This window comes from Coloeus monedula (assembly GCF_965178545.1).
Source record: "Coloeus monedula genome assembly, chromosome: 7".
NCBI classification, from domain to species: domain Eukaryota; kingdom Metazoa; phylum Chordata; class Aves; order Passeriformes; family Corvidae; genus Coloeus; species Coloeus monedula.
The window spans coordinates 36,928,672-36,955,752 of NC_138787.1; the positions used below are offsets into that span (position 1 = coordinate 36,928,672).

Consider the following 27,081-nt stretch of genomic DNA (forward strand, 5'->3'; position numbering starts at 1 on the left):
GCTCTTCTCATCCTTTTCACTATTTGTATTTATTTAAACGGAGCCCTGATTTAAACCAGACCTGTGAATAAGTCACTGCTCTTGGTCATTCTCTATTTAATAACCACTGAAATTTTGCATAATCATTTTTGATGCATCCAGCTATAAAACATTCTTCTTGTGATGACTTAGACAGCAATTTTCATACATATTTGAAAACTCAGACACCATCTTGCTACAACAACACTGGCATTCCACCTCCAAATGTAGTTCCAGAGGTAAATCACACATATAAGAAAATCAAAACAAATGCAGCAACATCTCATGGAAGAACAGGAATGCTACAAAGAAAAGAAAATAATCTAAATCTCTAAAGACAACACCTCCACGCAGTTTATCTTTAAAACTCTACTCTGTAAACAGTCAAAGTTTTCTTTTAAAAGTTAAAAGTACACAGAAAATTTAAAAAGCAATGGCAGGTTTGTTTCTTTTTTATTGCCTCTAATGTACAGCATGCTTGGATCATGCTTCTTCACGTTAGAAATTCAGGTCTTGTCTGTCCTAGGAGGATGCATGGTGACTAGGGAGCTGGAGTGAAATGACCATGTTATCACAAGGAAAAAGAATGTGAAAACTGAGTAACTGAGTGCAGAGCTGCTCTTTGGTGAGGTCTGCCTTGAGTTCGCTTTATTAACCAGTGTTGATCTTGTTCAGCTCATAAACACGAACAAGTCAGATGACAGATTTGCCTCTTTGTCTCAATACCCCTTGACAGGCTAGTGCAGGAGATGAACATGCTTTAACACACACTGGTCTTCCCTGTGTGTGTTTGGGTGGGAACAGCCTAAACACTTTACAATCATCAAGATTAAAAAAAGCCATGAAAATATGAAAAAGAAGTGAGTATCATAAAAGAAAAAACTTTTCTCCAAGTTTCCTTTATGCATCGCAGGGCAACAGAAATTGCAGACCTTGTGTGGAAAAAAAGAAATTAATCGCTTTTTCTTTCTGCTGGCTCTTTTTCAAGTCTCCTTTCACATTTGAGGTACAATCCTTCTGTAAGGAGGATTTTTTGACTGAGTGCCTTAAAAGACAACCCTCAGTTACCTATTATTCAATACTGATTTAAATTACTAGGTTTCTTAAGTTTCTGACCTCCTGTATTTTATGATGTATTTCAAACACTTTGACTCTTATGAACCATTTAATTAACTAGATAATAACTGCACATTTGTCCTACTTGCCATTCACCAAAGTTAAGTTTCAACATTACTTCTGAAACTATCCTGCATGCCTGTCATTCAGCAGCTTTTATTTCAAATTACAGAGGGGAAAAAATTGTCCTTGATTATTCCTATGATATTGATGACAACAACACATGGCATTGGAAAAACTGAGGAACATATTTTCCATTTTTAAGTCTATGGATAGTGTTTCATGGCTGCAAGAAGAAATCAGATTCTCAGATGATATAAACTGCTCAGATGTTTATAAATTGCTATAACTGGCTTACAGGAACTGCAGATCTTTAAGTCAGATGAAGATCTGGTGACAAACCATGGTTTCCCAAAGAAACCATTGAGAAACAATCTCTGAGCCTTCTGCATCCAAATACCTCACAGGAAACATATTGCAGTCATAAGGAAAGAAAGATCTCTGAGCTGTATAAAAAATGAAAAATCTCTGTATTCAGCCCAATATTATACTGTTATTTTGGTTAAAAGACTTATGGCACACTTGCTACTCAACTAAGACAACTCACAAATGCTGCATCTCTTTGGCAATGTGGCTTCACCAATAAAATGGGGTCTGTCAGAATCAGATGCTTATTTTTCAGGATTAAGGAATCCATGTCATAGTTAAAACACTTTCACGTGCTTAATAGACTCACCCCAGTTGTGCTGGAAAGGTCCTTTAAGTCTGCATTATAAAGGCCCCATTTTCTGGTTGTATTTTAAAAAGTTTAAAAAATAAATGCTTGTTGGACACAGCAGAGCCTGTAACACAAACCTTTATTTGAAAAATACAGGTGCTTTTCTGAGACTGACCTAAGCAGGATTCTGATGTAGGAGCACCAACATGGGTTGAAAAATGTCTCTGTGTGGTTGGGATTTTAAAAGAAATTTAGGATTCCTATGGAAGGCACAAAATACATCTGTTGCTGTCTTGTGAACTGATGAGTGAGGGGAATAACACAGGGATTCCTTTCTTTATCCACTTTGCTGATAAACCTGCCTAAATAATTGACTTTGGTACTGACTTGGACACTATGGCTCAATTCTTCTGAACTATCTCAACAGTCTGTGCATTTGAGGAGCTTCCCCCATGACCATGAGCCCCTAATGGGGGCAGGGAAAGGAAAAAATAAACTCTAAGACTGTCTCAAAAACTCAATCTTTGGCTTAGACTGCCCCAGAAATAGGTCCCATTTGAAATGTGAAGATCTTGATGATGAGTAAATAAAACAACTGAGCACACTGGGTCCCCACAGGCTGAAGAGTGTGTGCACATACAGGCATGCATGAGCACACATGTGTAAAGGACTGCTGCTCAATCCTTCGTAGGAAACCAGCTGATGACAAATACTGGTAATCTATTTAGAAATGTGGTTTCATAGTTCAGTCCTCTGGGGCTTGAGAACTTCACTCATCACGTCTCTGGAGCATTACACAGTAATCTCTGAAAAACTGCATGCTAGATTAGCTCTGAGGATACTTCTGATGATTAAAGGCACTGAGGATCTTTACATTTATGTGGTTTGATGAAGACCAGCACCTCCCAGTCAGACATGGAAGGTCCAGCACCCTGGGAGGGGTCAGAAAGCAGCCAGCAGCAGTATAAATCTGCCAGAATATCTCAAAGGTAGAAAAACCCACAACCACCTCCTTCCACAGGCATGTTCAAATAGCTCTATTGGTTTCCATCACAAGGCAAGCTCTTACTTCCTACGTCTCAACTGTACATTGCTGCCTCATGGTGTATTTGTAGCATATTCTGCCATTAATAGTGGCAGTATGTAGGCAGCTCTGAGGACACATCCCCATCAACATCCACAGTCCCAGAGCCCTCAATCTCACTCAGTTCCTCATTTATCCCCTCCCTCAGCCAGAAGAACTCTGCATGACCTGCTGCATTTCTGCATCTTCACTGTTGCTCTGTTGTAAAGTTGGTGACTAAAGAGAAGTCACAACACAAACTCCGGTAGAGGAACAGCTGACCAGCAGGTAGATGCCAGAGAAATGATTCAGGCTGCCATGGTGCTTCTATGGTTTCTCCAATTAATATTATAAAATGCATAGAATTACACAGCTTAAGTGTATTAAACCAAAGGAACTGCTCCCCGCTGAAAAGTCCTGATAAATAATGTCACTTAGAATCACCAAATGCTCTGGGTTGGAAGGGACATTAAAGTTCATCCTGTTCCACCCTTAGAATTCCTTCCTGAGATCTAATCTAAATCTGCCTCCTTCATCTTAAGGCCATTCCCCCATGCAGGTATAACTTAGGTGTAATTGTTGCACCATCATCCCACAGAAAAGTGACAATTTTTTTTTGCTGGTAAATGCTGCTATGAGTATTATTCTAAAAGCTGTGCAATTTAACTATGAGACCGTATCAATTAGAGGTGGAGTACATCAACTCTGTCTTCTAACCAGTGCAATAATCCACCCCAGGGGAGTTTTCTATACATGTAATAGTAGATTTACTCAATATTCTACAAATAGACACCAAAAACTTCAGAAAAATGATGATGTTCATCCTGTTTCTACTGATGTTTCTTCTGTCACATGCCACAGAAATATTTTGACAAATACAGGAATATTTTAGAAAGATTAATAAAAGCAATGAACTACAAAATGGTCTTGTTTATGAGAACATCGACATATTAATTCTCATTCTTTTGAATAAGAAAAAGCCACAGATCTGTCAGGTTAAGAAAATAATTTTCACATTGACAGGAAAATAGATGCAGATGATTGAAAATTTGAAATTTATTAGCATTTTATTTCCCCTATATTAAAAAATAAACCTCACTACAGCAAAGTTTCTACAGAATAAAAAACCCTCAATGGCTATGAGAAGACAGGCAAAGAAGAGAAGAGTGATGATACAGCTGCCTGCTGCCCCAAAAATGAGTGAGCACCTAAAAACCATCATGATTTATTATGCACATAGCCGGGGTTCTGAGAGAGCACAGAGATATTACCTCCAGCATGTCTCATTAACAGGTTAAATTCTGTTGTTGAAATTGTTTATGTGTTTTGCCTCTTTCCAACCAGCTGAACAATGCCCTGTTAGATCACAGAATCAGAAGTGCGTGGTTTCGAGTCTAGGACAATCCTTGACGAGCACATTTAAACTTAACATGAACCTGGATGCAAGTTAAAAGAAGTCAGGGGATGAGGTGACAATAGAAAGGTTGTTATGGGAAGCACAGGAACAGCACTGGTGAGAGAGGATACAACCCCACCTTCCCACTTAAGAATCAGATAAAAAAGAACCATCAAAACTAACACGGGAAGAGCTGTGACAGCAACCACTTCACATCACATTCTGTGGGTAGATGATACAAACCCCACGCATGCAAAGCACTAAAATACACCAGCAAGCTCAGTAAGATCAAACATTTTTTTCCACACTGTCCAAAGCCCTTCTAACATTATTCTGAGCATCAGACCATTCATGGTAAAGGTGCTGATCATGGTTTTTTGACACTGGAAGCTCCTCAAGGGGAAGTTTAAAGGCCATTTACCATCTATGTAACCTAATGCTACCTACATATATAAATATGCATGTATGTATGTTTTGTTTGTTCACTCCATCCTTTTGTACACGCTGACATTCAAAGGTAAAAACTGAAAATAAATGGAGGGTGTTACACTGGATGCCTGATTTCTGCACCTGGGTTTGATTCCTGACCATCAGTGGTTGTACATGGAAAATCAACTTCAAGTTTAACTGTCAGTGTATAGTCATATCAGTGACACTATCACTGAAATTATGGATACCTGGTTTAAAGAAATAAAATAATTTGCTGGCAGACCTTCAGGCACCAAAGAAATCCGAGTTTAATACACTGATTAACGTTTCCAGCACAATAATTGTGTACATAAACCTCTATTAAGACCTTCTTGCAGGTTCCCCAGTAACTCCTTATGCTGAGCTTTCATTTAAAAATATTTCCAATATTCTCCTTTCCAGCAGCTTTGCTCACCCTTTAGATACTGCCCAGCCTCAGGTGACTTCAGCAGGTTCCCCCATGTTTCCATGTGCAATGATTCCTGACATTTTAGCTTGTATTTACATCTGTATTAACTTTATTCATTTAGAAATAAATAAAGTGCAGCTCCTCACCTCTCATATAGCAATCCAGACATGTAAAAAGAATTGCAGAGTTATATTTATGGGTACACACTAATTCTTGATAACAAAATAGCTAAATGTTCCCAACAATTTCTTCTGGCATGCAGCAGTAGTGCTTTTTGTAATCCACTTTATTCATCTGCAGTAATTCATCCCATTCAGAAGAACAAGATTTAAAAATAATATTTAAACAAGGTTGAGGATAACAACTAAAAGGTGCCAATGGAGAGACATATTTAAATGCCTGCCAAATATATTTACCTAAGTCAACAGTGAAGTTTTATTTGGCAATTCTGCATTTTAAAGCTATTGTCTCAATTAGGCCAAAAAGGAGGATACTGCTTATGACTGCAAGTCTCTGCCTGCATTCATTTATTGTTCAGTTCACAGTCTCTGAATACAACACAATCCTCCAACGGAGTCAGCTTTCATAATTCAGCAGTACAAAGTCTGCAAACACATGTAACCTAGATCCATATTTCACAGTGACAGCATATGATAGCAGAATGTGAAGTATTAATGCTAGTGTCACTACAGTCCTACACTCTACTGCACTTTAAGAGAAAGCAGCTGCTGAGATGAAATGTGTGCCAACTGTCTGAAGACAGAAACATAAGAAACATTCCTTCTGTTACAAAGGGAGAGACACACACAAACAGACTTTCTTTTAGACTCAACAAGCACAAAGTTTCTTACTTTCGCCTTTTACGTTTCTATTTCAGAACCGCTCACGCGCTGGGGGAGAGACGTGCCTGGGTGGGAGTCCCAGCCTGGGCACAGAGCAGCTCCCGACGCAGAGCAGGGTTGAGTGAGGGTGATGCATCAGTACAGGGAACTGCTGGAATGGTGACACCAATCTGGCACCATTCTCCAGAATCATGGAATCACTGAATCATTTAGGTCGGAAAAGCCCTCTACGGTCTTTGAGCCCAACCATTTCCACAGCAATGCCAAAGCCACCCATATCCCCACCTGTCTTTTAAATCCCTCCAGGGACGAGGACACAGCCCTGGGCAGCCTATGTCAGTGCTGGACAGCCCTTTGCATGAAGAAATTTTCCCAAATATGCAACCCAAACCTTTCCTGATGCAACTTGATTCTGCTTCCTCTCATCCTGTCACTTACTACCAGAGGGAAGAGCCCGACCCTCACTTGGTTGCACCCTCCTGTCAGGGAGTTGTAGAGCACAATAAAGTCTCCCCTGAGCCTCCTTTTCTCCCTCAGCCACTCCTCATATGTCCAAGAAAATCCAATTGCCACCAAATTCCTGATGAGGTATGAGATATAAACATTCAGAATGCTGGGTAGAGATGCTGTAGGACCTTCCAGAAATGCTGTATCAGCTTTTCAATAACCAAAGCAGTGAAACAGTCTCCTGCCTGCAAACATCTTTGTCCTAACCCATCCTTGTGTTGTGCACCTGCTACTGAGAGCTTTCTTAATTGAACTAAGGGACACGCTACAGAATTGTGATTGGATTAATAAGGTGCATTTTTAAAATCTATTCTCTACATAGAGAGTAGTAGAGAACATGCTCTTCTTGATTTGTGTCTAGTCCTGGAGCAACACCACCAAATGATCTACCACATAGTGTATCACCACCTTTTACGCCCAGCGCTACAATAAGAGTGTGACATAATCTGAAACGCTCGGCCGTAATTCACTTAAAAACTACTACAACCTCATTGACCTCCTTATCAAACAATTTATTGTGCATTTACAGACTGGACAATGAAATAGAGGAGGCAAGGTATTAATGGTGACACTATTTGGCAAGCTCATAGCACAGTTCATTCAAAAGGCAATTTTAAAATTGAATGAAGAGGTTTGACTAGGCAATAAAAACAGCCACAATGCCAGTGAACAGTACTTAGGAGGAAAGCCTCTAATTATCCTATTTATAAATCAACAGCAATTTTACTGATGACTTCTTCTCAAACTTGATTAAAATAACTTCAAAAAATTAAAAAATAATCAGATCATATTTATTTTATTAAATTACGATTTTAAAGCGTTATTGATTCCCTTCATAAATGAAAATGATAAAAACTTGAGGACAAGAATGAGACAACATTTTTTAAGAGAAACATTTGTACAACACTCTGCAACATAATTATAGTGCTGCCCTTGGGGAAGGGGATTTTATTTTATAATGAGAATGTTTACACTGTTATGGGGTTCAATCTATCTGGGAGGGAAGGTTAAACTTCTTTCCATTAAAGACAGGCTTATAATGAAAAGCTCTGAAAGGAGAATGGAGTCTAATATAGTAGATGTAATGGCCTATTAAATGATTCACACACACAAAATGAATCAAATTCATTGTATCTTACTGCACTTTTATGACAAAATTGTTGAAAAAATAAAACTATTGTCAAGATAATTGCATATTACATATACTGTATTACTGTAACTACTATTCTTATTGGATGACCCAGAGTCTACATTTTAGGGACGTTAATAGGACATTACATTTTAAATACTTTATAGTATTGGAATGTTGCACAAAAATCCCCCTTTCACTCTGAAGGCAAAAATCAATTCAGGCTTAAAGTCATGCTGCAATTCTGCATCATTCTTTTTCAATTAAGTTTTTGCATACATTCTTTATGATGTCATTTCTACATTCCTGCAACAGATGTTTGTTTATATCCCAATTTACCCAAATGCTTCTGTACTAGTCCCTGAACGTAACCTCTACAACCAGCTTGTGTTTCCAAAAACACAGTACAAGAAATGTTTCCTTAAACTTGTCCCCTCAATCTACTGCTAAAAATCAACACCTCTCATCGCCACACAGTAATGGACATTTTCTTACAGGAGCTTGAATGTATCAAAAATACCAGAAGAAATTAAATAAAAGTCATGGTACACCTCAAAAAAAAAAAAAAAAAAAATTATATGTAAGCAGGTTGAAAAGTAGGAAACATTTGCATGAAGGATTGAAAATTTTACATGAGATCTGTAATGCAATATTTTGGCCTACTACTAAGAGTTCTGCAATAATAATGACTGTTCATTAAGGAGCTGGTCTTGCAAACACACAGTCAGATTGAGAAAATCTACATGACTGCATTTAGTCACCTACAGAACTGTCCATATGTGCTCTTATATTAAGCATCAGAAACCTTGGTTTATTATCTTTTTGCTAATAAATGCTTCTAAAATACTGGCTGCATTATTTTCACGTGCTGGAAAGCACCAGGATGCACCTGGTATTATCATAATGCAAATGAAAGCATACATAATATAGGACTGAGACTATTTGGGACACTTTAATCCAGTAAATAAAAACACTATGCTATTAAACATAACTGCAATAAAGCAAATTAATCATCCACATCTCAAGGAAGACAGCGTAAGAATGTAAGAAATTAAACCAGAGTATTTTCATAAAGAAAAGTCGTGGAATAAACAGCAATTGAGCAACCTGGTCAGTGGAAGGTGTCCCTGCCCATGGCAGGGGGATGAAATGAGATGATCTTTTGAGTGCCTTTCAACCACCATTCTGTGAGTCTATGAACGTGCTTACCTTGCTTATAAAAGTAAGATACCTTGAGGAGAACAAAGTTCTACCCATGAACAAGACTCTTTTCTAATTAACGAAGTCACCACCCACGAGCGTGTGATACATTAAGAGATGGAGAAATTATCAATGTGGAAGGTAGCAAACCATGAATGAAAAATGGCACGGGTTGTTGAGGCCAAAATTCAGTTATTTTCCAAAGGTTCAGTAGTTGAGAGTGGAGTGGGAAGGTCTGAAAGGCAGCTCAATAGATAGACAATATACAAGAGAGAAATCAGCCCATTAAATAACTGGACTCCTAACTCACCATGGAGGAGCCACTCCAAGACAGTTTCTAGTGGTGAATAATTCCAGACAAGGTAGATTGGCTTGGAATAGTTTCACATTGTAAGACTACAGGCCTCAGCTACTCTTCCTGGAGTGAAATAGTGCCAATAACACACATTATCCAGCAGATGCTTTCAACTGAGGAATTCAGGACTGTGTGTATGTGGGATGAACGCTCATTCAACAACCACCAGCAGTGAAGGTTCATCAAATCAGCCATTTATTTTCTCCTCCTCCTATCTGCTTCCAGAACCTTCCTTCTCTCTTTATTACAATTACATCGCCCCAGCTTCAGGCATCCCTATTACTGCACTAGAATAATGCTGACACATCAAACCTGTTTATTGGTTGCCCACAGCTATGCAGGAGGATGAGCTGCACATCCTCCCGAGTCATTGTGTTTGAGTATCTCCACTTACCCAACAACTGCTCTGTGGATACTTTGATTTTCTAGGTGAACAGGAATATCAGTCCAATTCCCCCACAAAAAGGTTAAAAGAGAGAAAAGGAAATACCAGAGCTTGGACCTCTGAAGACAACCAAATGCTCAAGTCAAATTTCACATACCCAAACAAAGCATCTTCATCATCGCAAGGCATCCTCCTAGTTAGCATTCACTTTAGGCATTCCAAGTTAACAAATGCTATCCATTTTTTCCTCAAGGAAAATCCATTTGTTTTCTTTATAGTAGGTCTTTTAAAAGGGAGTCATAACTGATGGATTACAACATGTTTCTACCTTTTCAATCTGAATTTCATAAGAATAAAATAAACCACAAATGAAAGTGCTTGTACTAGGCACGTTGAACCTTTCTTCTTCTATTAGCATATCAGTCTGCAATCATAACTAGATCAATAGCGAAGATATCTGCTTAAAAGAGCACCATGCTTTCTTTTGTCAGAAATTCATTACTTTTTATTAGGGTCATTGCTTGAAAACTTCAAAACACCATATGGACCTAATTGTGGTTTATTTTGGCAAAAAGGAAGACACTGTAGAACAATTGAGGCATTACATTCTACAATTCCATTACTTTCATCCCTCTCCGTTTTATTACTGTGTCATTAAAGGCAACTTGAGTGAGCGAAGAATTATAGTGTCATGTGTACGGGCTAGTAGATTAATAACAAAACACACTCAAGTTTAAAGGTATCTAACAGCTGTTTTCATTATTTTGTGTAAATACGCTTGAAGCATATCTATCTGATTAGTGGATAGAGTGCTCTTCTCTGTCACATGCCATGGGCACTGCTATGTGCAAGTAATCAAAGTGCTCAGAAAATGAGTTTACATTGTTCACTGCTGAAATACACAAATGTCAGAAAGTGACTGCGCATCAAAGCTTAGGCAAATCAGCTGCTGCAAACAAACAGACTCCAATGCACATCGCAGCTTTAAACATTCCTCTGCAGCACAATGACTGAACAGGACTTATTGCCAGCCCAAATGAAGTGATGCTCACAGAATAATAAGTCGCCAACGTATAGATGTGCTGACAAGTCCAGCACTGGGTACCACTGAAAAGAGCTCAGCTGCTTCCAGAACCAGAGATACACTGGTTTAGTATCATAAATATGTCCTGATAACAGGCAACTTTATGGATCTCACACAAGGTCTCACTAGAAAACAAAAAAAAAGGAAAATTTTTTACCTTTTAGTATTTCTAAATATTTAAAAAAAATTTTTTACTGTGACTTGTTTACCAGGAACCCTGTCAGCTGATCCCTCCATTTATTGGCAACAAAAAGACAACAGTTTAGGCACCCAAAAAGGGTCAAATCCTCTCTTTTCCATATATAGTCACATCATTCAAGATGGGTAATTCAAGCTCAGATGGCAGATAACACAAGTGAACTCCAAATCCAAAAGTCGTGCGATGGAGTTTAAGGAAGGACAGATAAAATTTCAGCCACTGAAAGGAATCACTGCATAAAAAGTTCTTTCTGTCCTCCATTTGCTTCTAGCACAGATTGAGGCAGTTTTAGTATTAAAACTACTCTACACAAGGATGAAAGTGAGAGACCTACAGACTCATCAAAATAAGAAAGTTAAAATAAACTCAGTCTGACTCCAATGAGCTCAATGGAATAATTTTATCCAAATGCTTCAGTGAGCAAAAGTAAACTGAGGCAAAATAGAGAAGGCTGCCTAGAGAGAGCCACAAGACTCAAACGTTTTGCCTGAGGACAGTGTCTATTGAAGCACATCTCACCTAATGCTTTCCCAAATCCCTGTGGGTTATCAAGCCTTTGGCCCCACTCCTACATGTCTTCTGAGGGATGCCCAGGCTTTCAAAAAACAACAACATCCATGAACTTGCTGACATCCTGTTCCATGAAGAGTTCCAGACCAGGCTGGATGGGGCTTGGAACAACCTGATCTAGCAGAAGATGTCCCTGCCCATGGCAGGGGGGTTGGAACCAGATGGTCTTTAAGGCCCCTTTCAACCCAAACCATTCTAGAATTTAATGATTCTAAGAGTAATGCCTCAAAAACTCCCTTGTTGCAAAGGCAGAGAAGAGGAGGGACAAAAAGCACTGGCCATGATGTGGTTTTCTTCAAAAGCACTAAAATGTCCAGATGAACCCAGTACAGTCAGACAAAAGCATTCCCCTCATTTTTTTTCCCTTCCCACCATGCTCATTAGGAATCTGTCTAAAAAAAATTCAGCCCTTCCCAAATGCAGTCAGAGGTTGAACAGAGGAGCTGGACGTAACTTACAGGATGCTGCTCATTTATGGAACACGTGATTAATGATCTACGAGATAAACACTGTGCAGAACACAGAACAGACTGGGCTGTTGTATCTTTTACAGATGCTGGGAACTCAGGATCTCCTTCAGGGACCAGTTCAGGTCTCAAGACTGAAGTCACCAAGTGACCAACTCATAGACCATCTTTTTTCACCTTCATTTTGGGGATATCATCACAGCAAACATCTGCAGCTGCCTGGCACTACTCCTATATTGTTTAACCAACCATTCTACGAATTTATCAAACTTGCATTTCAATAGCATTTCAACAGTCATTTCACAACTAAATGTCTCTCCAGAAAATAAAAAAACAAAACAAAACCAAGCAACCACCCTCCACACCCATTTTTTTACTTCCAGTCTCAGTCATTTAATAATGACCAATTTATACCTAGTGGATGTCATAAGGATTATCCTGAAACTTAAATAATTCCTCCTCTTTCATAGCATTTATCCTCTGACTGTATTTATAAAGATTAACATATATCCCCTTCTCAACCTTTATTTTGCTAGGACAAGTGAACCATACTCTTTTAATCTGCTCTCATAATACAGATTCTCCTAATCATCCTAGCAGCAATTCTCTACACCTGTTTCACAGTTTAAATTAATCTTTCTTGAGCACGGGTGACCAGAACAACATACTTTTTTTTTTTTTTTTCAGTGCTTTACACAGACACATCCATCTGTACATTTAAAATATCTTTTCTATGGTGTATGAGATCCAAACACACTTTAAAAAAAAAAAAATATAGATATATTTGGTATAGTGCAGCTATTTAGATGCACTAAATGTCAGTACATTTGTGGCAATACCTTCACAGCCATATAAACTGGTCCACCTCTTAGTACATTAAAGTGACCAAGAGAAGGAAGAGCTGCCTGTTTCTCTATTTAACACCTGTGAGAACCATCAGCTGCAGATGGAAAATGCTTAACGGTTCAAAGGAGAATGTGGCTGTGAAAGCTTGGGGGTTTTTTGAGAGGCAAAGTCATAGAACTGAAGATGTAATCGCAGAGCATCCACGATGAGTATTCTGCCACAGAGAGGGGAACATACCTAAAACAAATCCATCCAGGAGAAATTAAATCTGAGGCTCTTCAACTGCTGCAGAACCAGAAATAAGAGACCTTTAGCTTCTAGACAAGAAAAGTTGATGAGGAAGCACAAGCGGAAAGATGAGGGTTCTGGCAGGGTGGTGAGACAGCACACACCACTAACAGATGATCTTTAAAGTCCCTTCCAGCCCAAGTCTGCCTGTGATTCTATGACCATTTGTCCCATGGCTGGTTGGGCAATAATGAAAATAGAGAGGATGTGGCCTCGTGATGAGTCCCAGGGTTACGGAGGGGCAAGAAATACATGCAGCAGGTCACGGATGGACAAAGTTCAGCTTCCTGTAAGCCTGACCTGAGCACTACTGAGGAGTCATCTTAAAGGAAAATGGCACCATTTTATGAGGAATCCACTCTAAAATTTACCACAGACTGGATGATTCAATTTACTAATTCCTTCTTCCTGGCTGTTGTTACTGATGGTAACATTGTTTGAAAAACAGACTGAACATAATGATACCTTGTTTTATATTATCCAAATCTACTCTGCTGCAAATGCAGATTTCTCAACACAAAATGCCCCGCTACTAAAAAAGGTAATCTAATCCCAAGAGCTTTTTTCCTACATACTTGAGGAAAACTCTGACCTGTTGTAACAAGTCCAGAGGAAAACACAAAGATGCTTCAAGGACTGGACTCCCTCTGCTATGATATGGACAGACTGAAAAAGCTAGGGGTGTTCAGCCTGGAGAAAGCTCCAAGGAGAACTTAGAGCCCCTTAAACTACTTAAAGGGTCTCCAAGAGAGCCGGAGAGGGATTTTGGACAAGGGCCTGGAGTGATAGGACAGGGAGAATGGCTTCCCACTGCCAGAAGGCAGGGTTAAATGGGATATTGGGAAGAAATTCCGAGCTATGAGGGTGGTGAGGCCCTGAGAAGCAGTGGCTGCCCCATCCTGGAAGTGTCTAAGGCCAGGTTGGCTGGGGTTTAGAGCAAACTGGGATAGTGGAAGATGTTCCTGCCCAAGGCAGGTGTAGAGCAAGGCGATCTTTAAGGCCCCTTCCAACCCAAACCATCCTATGATAAGAAGCTGGAAAAACAGTCCTGGACTTGGATCTCCCACAGCTCTTCCACAAAGCATCCCTATGACTTGGTGTTTGCAAGCCCAGAACTGATGAACTCTCATTACCACTTAGAGATGCATCTTTTCCATAGTAAAGCAGAACAACCTCCTACCTTAAAAGCACTTCTGGCACGCTTACGTTGGGATTTTCATATTTTTAAATGTATGCCATCTGAATTATTTAAAGGGAAGAAGAGGAGGATTATTTCATCTGGGAGTCACAACTGAGCAGGGGGAATGTCCAAAATATAAAATATTAAGTATTTGCAAATGCAAAAGAAAAAAAAAAAAGAAAGAAAAAAACTAACCAGATTAAAACACTCCTCGCACAACAAAGAAATTATCTGTGATTTAGCAAAATTAAAAATCATTTAACTTCATCCCATTTGGTTATGTATAAATAAAACATCTGCATGAAGTTGTTCTTACACAATACATAAAGGTCATCTCCATAGGACTGAAGAGCTATGCTTCAAGTTTCCTCTTCAATATGTGATTTTATGTATTCCATCGTGCAATTTTGTTCTCTTATTCTCTATTCTCTAAAATTCCTATAGAACATCTTCATATCTTCCCCACTGACACTTCCATCTGACGGTACCTCTGACTGTAACTGGAATGGGTTGTCTGCAATCTTGCACACAACAGTGCTTGAAGCAGATCCAACAAGCATAAAGTTTCAGTCTCACATTTAATAACAATTTGCAAGGCAATCTATTCCACCACTCTTTTAAAAGGTGCTGCTTGTTTGGGCTTTGGTTGGTTTGGGTTTTTTTTCCCCCTAAACTAATACTGTGTTCAAGATGAAATGTGGCTTTTTGTAAAGGTACTGCCATTCCCCTACAACTAGGAACACAGATTTTTTTCATACTTCCAAGACTGATTTCTGACATTTTGTATTCTTAGTGAAGAACCTCTAAAAACTCAGATTTTTCTTCCTATTCTTTATATTTTATGCAATTTTTAGCACATTACCAGTTTTCTTTTATGCTATATTACAAGTACTCACAATATTTAAACAATAAGTTCCTGTCACTGCCTCATGTAGCAACTAAGAAATAAGATGCCCAACATGACTGCCTCCCTCTCTGATACAATCCTGTAAGCATGAAATCCTTCTAAAGGAAAAAAAAAAAAAAAAAAAAAAAATCCACCTTCACTTCCATGCAATATTCATGAATTTCATAATAAAAAAAAATGGAATTGTTCAAACGTTGAAGGGCAGTATTTTGAAATGCAAAATCCATCAGGGACAGCCTTGTCTATAAAAACCATCTTTCACACATGCAAATGATTTAAGTTCCTATGGATTGAAAGGGACCTGGACACAGCCACATCACTCAAAACCCTGTTAGTTTTGTGCCACCTTTTCCCACCCCTGTTAATGCTGTATTCCCACAAAAAGCCCTCAGTTCCCCCTGACTGCAGGTAAAATGAGGGTATGTAGTACTTTGCAGGATCCTACCATTAAGCAACATAATTTTTCCACTTTGAATAAAATCAAAAAAACTCAAACCCACAGCTTTAAGTCTCCCACAATTTTAACCAATTAAATTTAAAGTTCACTTATGACAACAATTTGATGCAAACTCCAAAAGTATTTCATGTCTCAACCATCCTGAATGGGGATGATATTTAACCCATCCCAGCACTCAGGAGAAAGGCTCTTGTGAAAGGAGAAGAAAAGAAACAGAGAATTGACGGAGGAAGATGAAGAAAGCCCCAACAAGGGCTTGTGTTTATTATGCTTTTAAAAAAGTAACATAAAATCATATTAAATGGATCAAAACTTTTAATATTGTGGAAATGAAAGTAAAAATATATTATTGTTTAAATTCCCAGTAAGTACAGTTGAATGACTGTATTCCAGATGGAAACCTAGAAGACTGAGGAGCACCATCCATACCAGTTGCTGATGAAGGTGTCATTTTCATCCCTTCTCCCATGACATCCCTCAACAGCAAATGCCCACATTTATTGCAGCAAGGTAGGCTATTCTCTTCCCAAGTTGCAGAGAAATTATTATGCATGGAAGTGCATAATAATCCAGTCCAGTCGTGACTCTACCACTGACTTCCCACATGAATATGCACGAATCAATTAAACCTCTGAATGCATCAATTTCCTCCTCGAGTAGTAATGATAATAATAATAATAGCTGCCCATTGTATAGGGCACTGCATGCAATATTTTTAATGCCTGCTAATGAAATGTGCTATTAATTATTAGGATGTGGTTTGTTTTTTGAAAGCCAAGCACCAGCACGTCTCAACTTTGCATTCAAAGTGACACAACTTGAATATTTCTGAAAAACTGCCTATGGGAAAGTATTATGGAAAATCCTCCTTAAAAAGCAAATGGCATTTCAATCAGTATGAGAACTTGTAACTCTTACCAGCTCTGCTGCAGAGAAATTTGTAGCTAAGGGGTTAATCAGATTAGATGGGAGTGGTTATAGGCTCAGTGCCACAGGTTTTGCCCTTTGTGGCTTCTCACATCCCAGACTTGGAAAATATGAGCTGTGATACTGAGAAAGGTAAGAAGCCAGCACAGCCCCATAGTGATAAATGAGTTTGCATCATCTGTCATTAGAACTTCCTGCCAACAGGGTCATTCCCTATTAAATTACCACTTGTCAATGTTTAAAATACTGATTGATAAATGACTGTGCCAAAACTGATAACACGACAGCTTTTATTTTCTAATATTCTTGGTTACCACATTCTGCTACTTCAAGATACAGATATAGTAGGGTTTTTTCCAAGTACTTTAGTGAAAGACAATTTAATCTAATATAAAACTAACAGGTACTGTATAACCATTGGTCCTGATATACATTACATACTATTCTTCTTGCCAAAATAAACCTACTGGTGATTTAGCGATATGGGTAGATCCAAGTTTCACATTTCATCAAATGCTAGTAATCTGTTTTATCAATATAAACTGCATTTTAATGAAAAAATTCTTTTCTTCAGTACACTTCACTTTTAATTCCCCGGAGTATGATAATTCGTTCACGCTGTAGAACAAGAATGTTTTACAAGACCTTAACTCTCCAGAGAAATTTCTCTGTAAATACAAAAAGCAAGTTTTATGGGAATGTGTTGTATGCAACATGAGCAGTACCCAACATAATAAAAAAGTAGGTTGCACAGAGAATTCTGTTTAAGTATCCTTGTGAGCTATTGTGAGCCTAAATGGTTATTATGATAGCATTTAGAGGAATACCTATACGACAGATAAAAGAGAGTCAGTAAAACTATTTTTGTCCCTGAATAGAGAAAAAGAAATTACTTTTTAGCAAGTTCTGCAGAACGAGTACATGCCAGCAGACTCTTCAGCCTGGCCTTCTCTAGGAGGGTGTTCTCATTCTGATGCTGCTGGAGTGGTCTGGGGATAAATATTTTGGGGATAAAACTGGCATATTCTGCCTGGAAGACAAGGCTGTGGTAACAGCTCTTCCATGATCCAGGGGGAGAATGGAAACTCCTACACCACCCAAGACAGCAGAGGTTGAGTGTGTGGAGAAAGCATCATGTGAGAAAACACCACTGAAAATGAAGGTGTCCTTCACTGAACCACCTAAGCCCTCTCTGCAGGTGCAGCTACCTGAGTTAGCACTTCTCCCAGAGGGGCAGGAGGAACCACTCCACTGCCAACAGCTTCACAATGGAAAGACTCCATTTTATGCCCCTTTTGAGCCCACACTGAACTTTCTTCCCAACAGGGGCTGTGTCCCAGATCCTGAGAGCATCCCTCATGCTCCATGTGCAACTCTGAGCGTGCCAACACCACTCCTCAAAATCCGCTTGCGGCAGGTGAGGAGAAAAGACACTCTGAGAGCAATTTTCATCACCAAGCCCCAAGGTAGGAGCAGTCTACTGGCACTTTCTAATTATGCTAATGACCCATAAACTGTGGTGGCAGTGAGGCCATGCCACCGGAGAGGGCACAGTGCACCATGGAGATGCCCGAGCCAACACCAAAGGCAGTAGGTACCCCCAGCACCAGAGTCACTGTCATTAGCACTCCACCTAAGCTAATACATGCTATTTCACTGGAAGGCTAATGAGCCAAAAACTGCTATTCTAAGCTATCTACTGCTTCCCACATGCAAGAGAGCTCACTACAGCTCACGTGAGTACCACTGCTGAGCATCTTTCCCTGCAACGCAGACACGTCCCCAGTGCCCATCCATAGCTTTGGGCTCCTGTGAATCCAAGTCTCTCCTTGCTCATTGACATCTGCATTTTTCCAGTTAAGTTCAACCCTGCAAACTTGATCCAAGTGATGCAATTAATTTTTTTTTTTTTTATTTCCCCAAAACAGGCTCCTCCACATGTTTCAGCACAAGAGATACTGCCACCATCTTTTAAAAACTTCTGCTTTACTCAGGAACTCCCTTGACCGGCCCTAAAATACTCTCCAAATTGGCAAATATTGCCTCTCTCACACTATTAACTAAAAAAATATAAGCCCAAATGGTTGAAAATATCCTGTTAGCTGTACTAAGTTATAAAAGCAAATGAAGAAACAAGTCTAAAATCCTTAATTCTACTTCAAAATGTGTAATGCAGATAGTACAAGATACTCACTAGCAAGTTCCACTTAAAAAAACCCCTGTTTTTATTTTCTGCTGTAATCCTCACACTCTTATGTTTCTTTTATATTATTCCACCTTAGTCCAATGTGAATTTTGAGCTCTTAGGAACATTACTTCATTCTTGCTTATAGAAACATCTTCCTTTCCTACCACAGCGTGATAACAATAAAGATATACTACAATCGGAGGAATAGTAATAATAACCAAAACCTAAATTAACATTTTCATAGGAATGAATTCCAAGGAGTACCTAATCTGACCCTGCTTTGCAAACTGCCACTGACAATGTGGGCACAGATGGGATGAGAGAATTTGTATAAAATCACAGAATCATGGAATGGTTTGGGCTGGAATCTTGTTCTGCCACAGGCAGAGACACCTTCCAGTAGACCAGGATAATGCTCCAGTGGATATCCAAATACCAACAAAGGTATACCTTGCAGAAGATTTCCAGAGGGCTCTGCTGGCACATGGAGAAGTACCAAAGACAACATCAATCAAAGGGGAATTTCTTCCTTGGGCATCATTTCACAGCGCAAAAGTGGAAAAAGATTACATCAAAATAGACTCTACTGACTGTACCGTGAGAAAAATTGTATTTTATTTATGTCACAATAGAAAATATACTAAAATTAAGTCAACAGCCACATAAGTGTGAATTATGATGCATTTAACTCTCTGTGCTATAAAACCCCAGTCTGACACACAGCACATATGGCAGAAGATCAGCCACTGCTCTCCATCCCTTGCAACACCAAGGCACTGTGAAGGGACAGCCCAAACTCAGAGGGGTTTTTTGTCTCCAAGCTTAGAAATACTCTATTTATTCCTACATCATTTGCTTCACCAGAATGTAAACAGAGCAGAACTGAAGTCAGAAATCACATGAGGTGGGTATATACAGAGTAGCCTTGGCACCACAGGATATAACATGGAAGCCAGTCATTGTACCAGAACCAGAAAACAGGAGGATTAGGTCAGTAAATATCTTATTCTGTCAAATCCTCAAATCCTTTCATCTCTTCTCATTGTCAGATAAGGACTACAGTCTGGTGGGTTTGCTCTGGGAACACCAACACAGATCCTAATGACACATATTTATTTAAAAAAATATTCTTTATAAAAAAGGCATCAATAACTTCCTCTCAAAAGTAGAAAAGCAGTGGTTAGAGGCCCATTTGAAATATTTAAATATACATTACAAATTATAGTGATGCCTCTAAGAGTATCCACAAGTGTTTCCTAGGATATCCTTCATCATTATACCTCCCCTTTTAAGTGATCATTTACTATGCTGCTTGTGCTGTTTGTGTCCATCACCTACAGTAATTACATTAAAAGGTAGATATTTTACAGGATTAACTCCTGTGCCATGATCCTTCATTACACTGGTTTTGATCAAGGGTCAGATATATTTTATTTTGCCCTACAACTGCAATATTAATCTAAAATAATCATAAAAAGCTCCCCATCACATGCATGAGGATGATTTCTCAGATCACCTCTCTCTCCCCAATCCAAATGTAGATTATGTTTCAGACACAAACACACCCTGAGACATTCACACACAAAATAAAGAGGTCAAAATAAAAAAATAAAGAACCCCGGTTATTTTGCCTTCAGAATTTTTAAATATTTTCCCAACATCTCAGCAAAATTATGCATTTTAAAAAGACTGCAGGCACTGAAATGATTGTCAGTCATGCAAATAATCACTTACTTACACTGTATGAGTTTGGTTTGGATAAAGCAAATTACCATTTGAAAATAACTTGAAAAACACTCTGGGCTAAGAGTTTGCTTTATAAATTTTAGCTTGGCCACAATTTTTCTTAACCTTTTTCTTCTCAATCTCCATTCAGCCACTATACTAATACAATCTAAATTAAAAAACCAGCTTTGATTTGCCACAGGTGCATTCAACTTTATGTAAAACATGTAAAGAAATAGCAAATATTGGCTGCAGCTGAAGGTCAAAGCCTGAAGAACTTCAGAGTCAGGCAGAAGCAGCCCTTTCTTCTGCCTTTTTTCCTGTCTCGATATTGAACTTTGTCTAAACATCTCAGATCTTTCATCTAGAATTAGCTGTTGAATAAAATATATATCAGATATAATAGAGCTGATACTAATCTTTGTTTCTAATTACTCTGCTGTGAAAGTTTTACAGTCACACAGTTGCTTATGAACATCTTAATTTTGCCCATCACTGTTGAAAAGAGGTTTCTGATATAACTTCAAGTGCAGCGACCACAATAAAAATGGGAAAGGTGTCCTGCCTTGGGAGATGGGATTTAATGTGACTCTAAAAGAGCACACACTGAGATCTGAGATCTTCCTACTGTTACCAGTTTGGGTAGCAGGCTAATGATTTTACCCACCTAATCACCTCCTGCTTTGGACAAATGAGTGCTGTGTGTATGATGACTTCAGCCTAATTTGTCAGATCTTGTCTGACCCCATGTGCCAGGGCTGACAAGTCCAAAAGAGCTGATGTAATATAAGAGACAGGGTTATCATAACTTCATCTCCAAAACTAGGTCTGGGCCACATGATTCCTAAGGTATGCCAAAACCACGAGAGCCTTTGGAATTGGCTTCACATCAAATATGCTGAGCACCCACAGCATTCCCTGCACTCAAAAGCTCTGGACTCTAAGAGGGAATAGTAGATCCTCAAAGATATACAGGTACTGAACCATGCTGAGATCGAGGCAGCCAACTCCCTACAAAATACTGGAGGATTTTAACCCACTTGGCAAAAATAGAGGTTTAAAGATTTAACTTTAGACATTGATTTTGAAATGATTTGATTCAGTGTTTTAGAATATGAAGTTTTCCAAGACACTGAAACTCAAACCTTGCAGTTTGAGTACATCAACGAGTGCTTGACCTCAGCTCCTGCACTAAACATTTCTCTACCTCGAACTACCACACATGTATATTTAGCCTTTGAAATAACTCTAAGCACAGGCTGGTCAGGGATCTCAAGTGTGGCCAGAACTTATTATCAGATCAAAAGGCAGGCTCTTGCGAAGTCATTGTAGTGCTTCTCATCCTTATTTCAGAAAAAAAATGTACCCAGCATGGTGTTGGTTTTAAGAGCATAATCAAATTGCAGAATCACGCTCTATTTAGTGCCGGTCCCACTGAAGCAAAGTTCCTGTTCGGTGGGAGGAGAGTCCCTTATAACAGGAAAAACAATTGTGCCAGGTTTAATCAAAAGTGAAAAGGATCCTGTGAATGTTCCCTTTGAGCCACATAACCCACTGCTAATTTCAAGACGGGCTCTGAAACGAGGGCAATAAAAAACGTCCTTCAGAGCAACCGAGGAGGAGCGAAGAGCAACTCCTGCTGCAGTAAATGCCAACATCTGCAAGTCTGCTCCCTGCCACAGGAATGCTTCTGCCTACCTGGAAAGCCATAAAAGAGGTAGGGGAGGGAGGAGGGAATAAAATAGCTCCTTGGCTGCAGGCTTATCACTTTCACTGTTCTCCAGCATTTCTGTCTCCTCCTTGACCTCCCCTGCACAAATACGCACAGAGCTGAGGAGCTGGCAACTCCTGGAAGGCTGAAACAAGTGGGAAATCACTAAAACAAGTGGGAAATCACTCATCCTGAACGATGCAAGTTTGCATGACAGGCACTGAGGACAGGCTCGGCTGCCTCAATAGCCTCTGATTATTGAAATACATTTATCAATTAGGGGATTTTGCATATTATCAAACTCATTCATTAACGATGCTTTAGCTGATTAGTTAGAACGTCACCATAAATACAGAGTTTTGACAGGCTGGAGGCAATTTATGACGTGGAAAATGTACTGACCTGCTCACATCAGGAAACCTGACTGGAAAATAAAGAACTTGGCACTTCGGTCTGATTATTTTTTCCAAATCCTTAGGTCTGTGGTCAGGAATCAGCTTCATAAATTTTCCAATGGATTTAAGGAACGATTCCATATTAAAAGCAGAGTTGAACACCACAACATCAGCAACCAAACTGTAAAAAGCGGTGAAGATTAATGAACATACTGATGCCACAAAAGGAACAAAATTATTCTACAGGCAAAGGAAATAGGATACTTATTCTCATAAACAAGCAAAAGGTGCAAGTGGATTCTAATTAAAACCAGCCTTTTCACGTGAATTAGGAGTAGCATATGTACCTTAATCAGAAATGTCTTAATTTCTGTCTATTCACCCTTTGAAAACATGTTTAACCTTCTTTAAGTAATAATAAATTACTACTATTAATCTAAAGGAGCACACCCTATTCTAGCTGTGGAGTTTTATTCATAAAATGGTAAGTATATTATTACTGTCATCATCTCTTAGAAGCATTATGAAGAGATAAGGCCCACTGTAATCTGACTTTTGTAGAATTAAAGTTGTAAGAAAATGAAAATTCCTCAGAAATGTTTTTTATTGAAGGACAACTTACCTTTGTTTAACCTACCTTCAACTGACCATGGGTGTCAGGCAGCAGGACACTAAAGAAACTGAATGCTATTTTAACCTATGCAGACATAATCCTGATTAAGATTACATTCATTATATATGAAAATAAAATACATAGCATGCAGTATCCCTCCTACCAAAAAAAGTTTGAAAAAAAAAGGCATATAAATTTAATGTTTTATTTCTACTGCTGTGATTTAAAATCGACCAGATCAAAAATTTTAAAATGCAGTTCAGCAATAATGTAGGTATTATTTCTCCACTTAGAGTCAGTCTGGAGAAAATAAGCAGCTGTAAAAAACCTGAAGTATCTGGAAGTTTATCCTGGCAGTGCTGCCACAACCTGAGCTACACCAATACACTCAACACTAGCTGAGGTAAGAAATGCTTTATGGCCAGTTGGTTTTCTCAATATGTTATACATTGTAGCACAGACCTACAGGTCAGAAGATACATTGAGGACATGTGTTCATAAGTCACAGGGCTGGGGAAAAGTATATTTGAGGTGAGAGGCTGTCATTCATCCTCTCTGCATCTTTCTGCTCTCTGGTCAAGAAAGAGAACTGACACTGCTCACCAAAGCAGCAGGAATCAGCAGGAAAAGCAAAGAAACCCCAACATTAGAGAGACATAATCCTTTTCAAGCTGGCTGCAGGAGCTGGCATGCCACCCTCTTCCCCACCTATGGTTTTTCACCCGTCAGAAGCCTCAGTTTTGTACAGAAGTCATCTTTTCTGCACTGATTTACAGATGACACGAGGCAGGAAGCCGACACATTTCTTTCCTGCTCTCTGACACACAGCAAAGGCTCCAACAACATCATCTCACCTTTTCTTGTGCATGAAGTCTTATCTGCCCTAACTCCTTCCTGCAGGCTCTGCAAATCAGGGGCAAATTAGAAAGATGAACTCCTTAGATCAGGTACAAAAAGCAGAATTCTGTTTTTTTTAATGATCCAAAGCACCAACCTGAAGGTTCAAAGTGCTCTAATTTTAATCATCTCCAAAAACCCTGTGTAAAATTGGAAAGGTACATTTTCCCCATTTCTAACATATTTGGAAGATGGGAACATGGCATCTCTTTGCAGATGACCACTGGAATGTGAAGAATAATACAGATGAGATGGCTTCTATTTGCTGTTAAATTGGGGTTTCAGCAGAGCAGAAATGGGAGATGAATATTACGTCACTACATGAAGATGATACTGGAGGCTGAAGGGGACAGAATGGAGCATCTATTGCCCCATCCCTGGAAGTGTCCAAGGCCAGGTTGGATGGGCTTTGAGAAATCTGGTCTACTGCAGGGTGTCCCTGCCCATGGGGTTGGAACAAGATGGTCTTGAGAGTCCCTTCCAACATAAACCATTCCACAATTCTCTGATCTGTAAAAATCATCTTTATTTATCTAATGAGAGAAGATACTTAAAATGCATATTTTGAGGATAAATGTTTGTCAGTTTACAACAGATGTATGAAAAATAACTGCCATAATAAAGCAAAATATATATACAAAAAATATTCTTTTCCCAGTGCCAGAAAACACTTCTTTTTGTTAGAACATCTGAAAATGGCTGCTACTGTTTTCAAAAGATCTTTCACTTCACTTTCCCATCTTTACAGCTCAATAAGTGAAACATGTTGCAAACACTGTGGCAGAGGCAGCTGCAGAATGGCCAGAACATACACAGATCATTAACTGAGAAATTTCAACATAACTGTCTTAGATTATAAAGATGCAAAAGCTTAACTTGCACCTTAAAATGCACAAGCCCTATTCTTAATAATTCGTCCACCAAGAGAGAGGTGAGAAAGATCATGGAAATGAATCTATTTCAGTTTAAAACAAGTGAGTTTTGCTGTTCCACTTAGGTCTGTGCAGTGCCTAACCACAAAGCCTTTCAGTGGTGTTGTTATTAACTTCTTTCATTAACTCAGATTCGAGAAATACATTTGTTTTTAGCAACAATAAAGGACCGCAGCCTTTAAAACGTCTGGGTATTTTAGCACTGCACAATTTCTGAATACTAGATGAAAGAAATATAAGGATTTATCTGTTATGTTTACTGCCCTCTCTTCACAGGAAAAGTGCTGCAGTACATTTTAATTTCTGTTTATTTCCCTAAAACCCTCTCCATAATTTCAGCTGGATGCAGTAAAAGCTATGGCCAAGCACGAGCTGAGTAGCTGCAGCTTTGTGAATCATCCATGAAACAAAGCATCACTTACAGCCAAGGCACAGGTCAGAAATCCCACCAGCAATGGGTACACCACAGCAGCATTGGTGGACTTTATACAATAAATTGAGATGATTTTTTAGAGCAGAGTGGTGCAGCCACACTGATTTTATGAAGCTCTCCTCAGGACTCTGCTGGTACCTCAGTTTGCTACAGGGTCATTTTTTATAGAATCCCAGAATGGTTTGGGTTGGAAGGGACCTTAAAGCCCATCCCATTCCACCCCTGCCATGGGACACCCTCCACTATCCCAGGCTGCTCCAAGCACCATCAAACCTGGCCTTGGACACTGCCAGGGATGGGGCAGCCACAGCTTCTCTGGGCAACCTGTGCCAGGGCCTCACCACCCTCACAGTGACGAATTCCTTCCTAATATCCAACCTAAACATACTCTCTTTCAGTTTAAAGTCAATCCCCCTTTTCCTGTCACTACATGGTCTTGTAAAACATTAATACAAAATAATGAATATAAAAAAACAATCAGTACAAAATAAAAATAGAAAAATAATTAATATTAAGAAATAGTACATGGAGAAGGACTCCTCAGGGTTACAATGCTGTAGGACAGAAGGAGCCCTTAAATAATGAGGAGCAGTGCAAGCAACACCTACCATGAAAGAATCTGGTTGTATCCATACTGAAAATCCCTTTCCTGGCATTTCTGGACAGGATATGCCAATTGGTTCTCATGGAAGTAGAGGACCTTTTTCAATTTGCCAAGGTCAGGGCGGAGGGCAGCGAGTTCAGCCAGGTTAAGCACCGAGCTTGCAAAAAGGATCCTGGAAAACAAGGAGAGCAGTGTTTACTGTCGGCGAGCGTGCTCGCAGGGGTCACCCCTTCCCCTGCTCCCCACTCCCTCCCCCCAAGAAAAACACAACCCCTATAGGGACACATCAATAGCTAAGCCTTAATACCATGTAGCAGCATTCGAAGTTTTGATCTCTTAAAAAGCAGCTGCTAAGAACCCAACTAGAAAAGCACCGAATCTCATTGGTCTTCCCAGCTCGGTTACAGAGAGATGCAAAATAAAAAAAAAGCTGGATGGATTTTATTGAAAAAGGCAAGAAAAGCTGTATCTGAAGGACAAATGGAACAAAGATAAGGCTGGCTAGGGAATACTTTGCTTGCCAGTTTCATTACACTTTACTTCTTTATGCAACCGACTACTGAAATTCAATATATGAGCAGGAATGGCACATGTTCATGTTATGACATAAACCCTTTTGATTTATGCAGTGCACTTATCTAGCATGGTCTGCTTTTCCTTTTTTTTTTTTTTTTTCCCCACCCTTTTTCTGTTTTATTTTCACATTTTTATTAGGTATCCTCTATAATGAAATGTTGTTTCTACCCTTGCACCCCAGTCCTGCCGCTGCACTCCTGCTATTCCATAGTCCACAACACTGCACACATCCTTCAATTAGATAAAGCAGACACAAACAACACTAACAAGCTGCTATCTTAGCCTTGTGTAACTTCCCAGGCTATCAGAAAATGAATGTATTTAAATGCGTAATATGAAATCCTGACCCTACTGTAACCAGTGGCAGATTTCCCTGCGTTTCACCAAAAGCATGTGAGCATCTCCTGGCCCCTGGCTAGCACTTCTTCCAAGCAAAGTGAATCCTGAACCTGCAGAGAGCTGCAGAGCCTCAAACA

At 39.3% G+C, this 27,081-nt stretch overlaps 1 protein-coding gene across 5 annotated transcripts in view; it reads right to left on the reverse strand.

Annotated features, from left to right (window-relative positions):
- The window catches only part of GTDC1 (glycosyltransferase like domain containing 1), a 171,757-nt gene that overhangs the window by 60,085 nt on the left and 84,591 nt on the right, over nt 1-27,081 (reverse strand). For all 5 annotated transcript variants that reach the window (XM_082284745.1, XM_082284744.1, XM_082284746.1 and 2 more), the window contains 2 exons: nt 26,034-26,201; nt 22,558-22,731 (listed from right to left, as the gene is read on the reverse strand). In XM_082284745.1, coding sequence (XP_082140871.1) covers nt 22,558-22,731; nt 26,034-26,201 — 342 coding nt within the window. The remainder of the gene's footprint in view (nt 1-22,557; nt 22,732-26,033; nt 26,202-27,081) is intronic.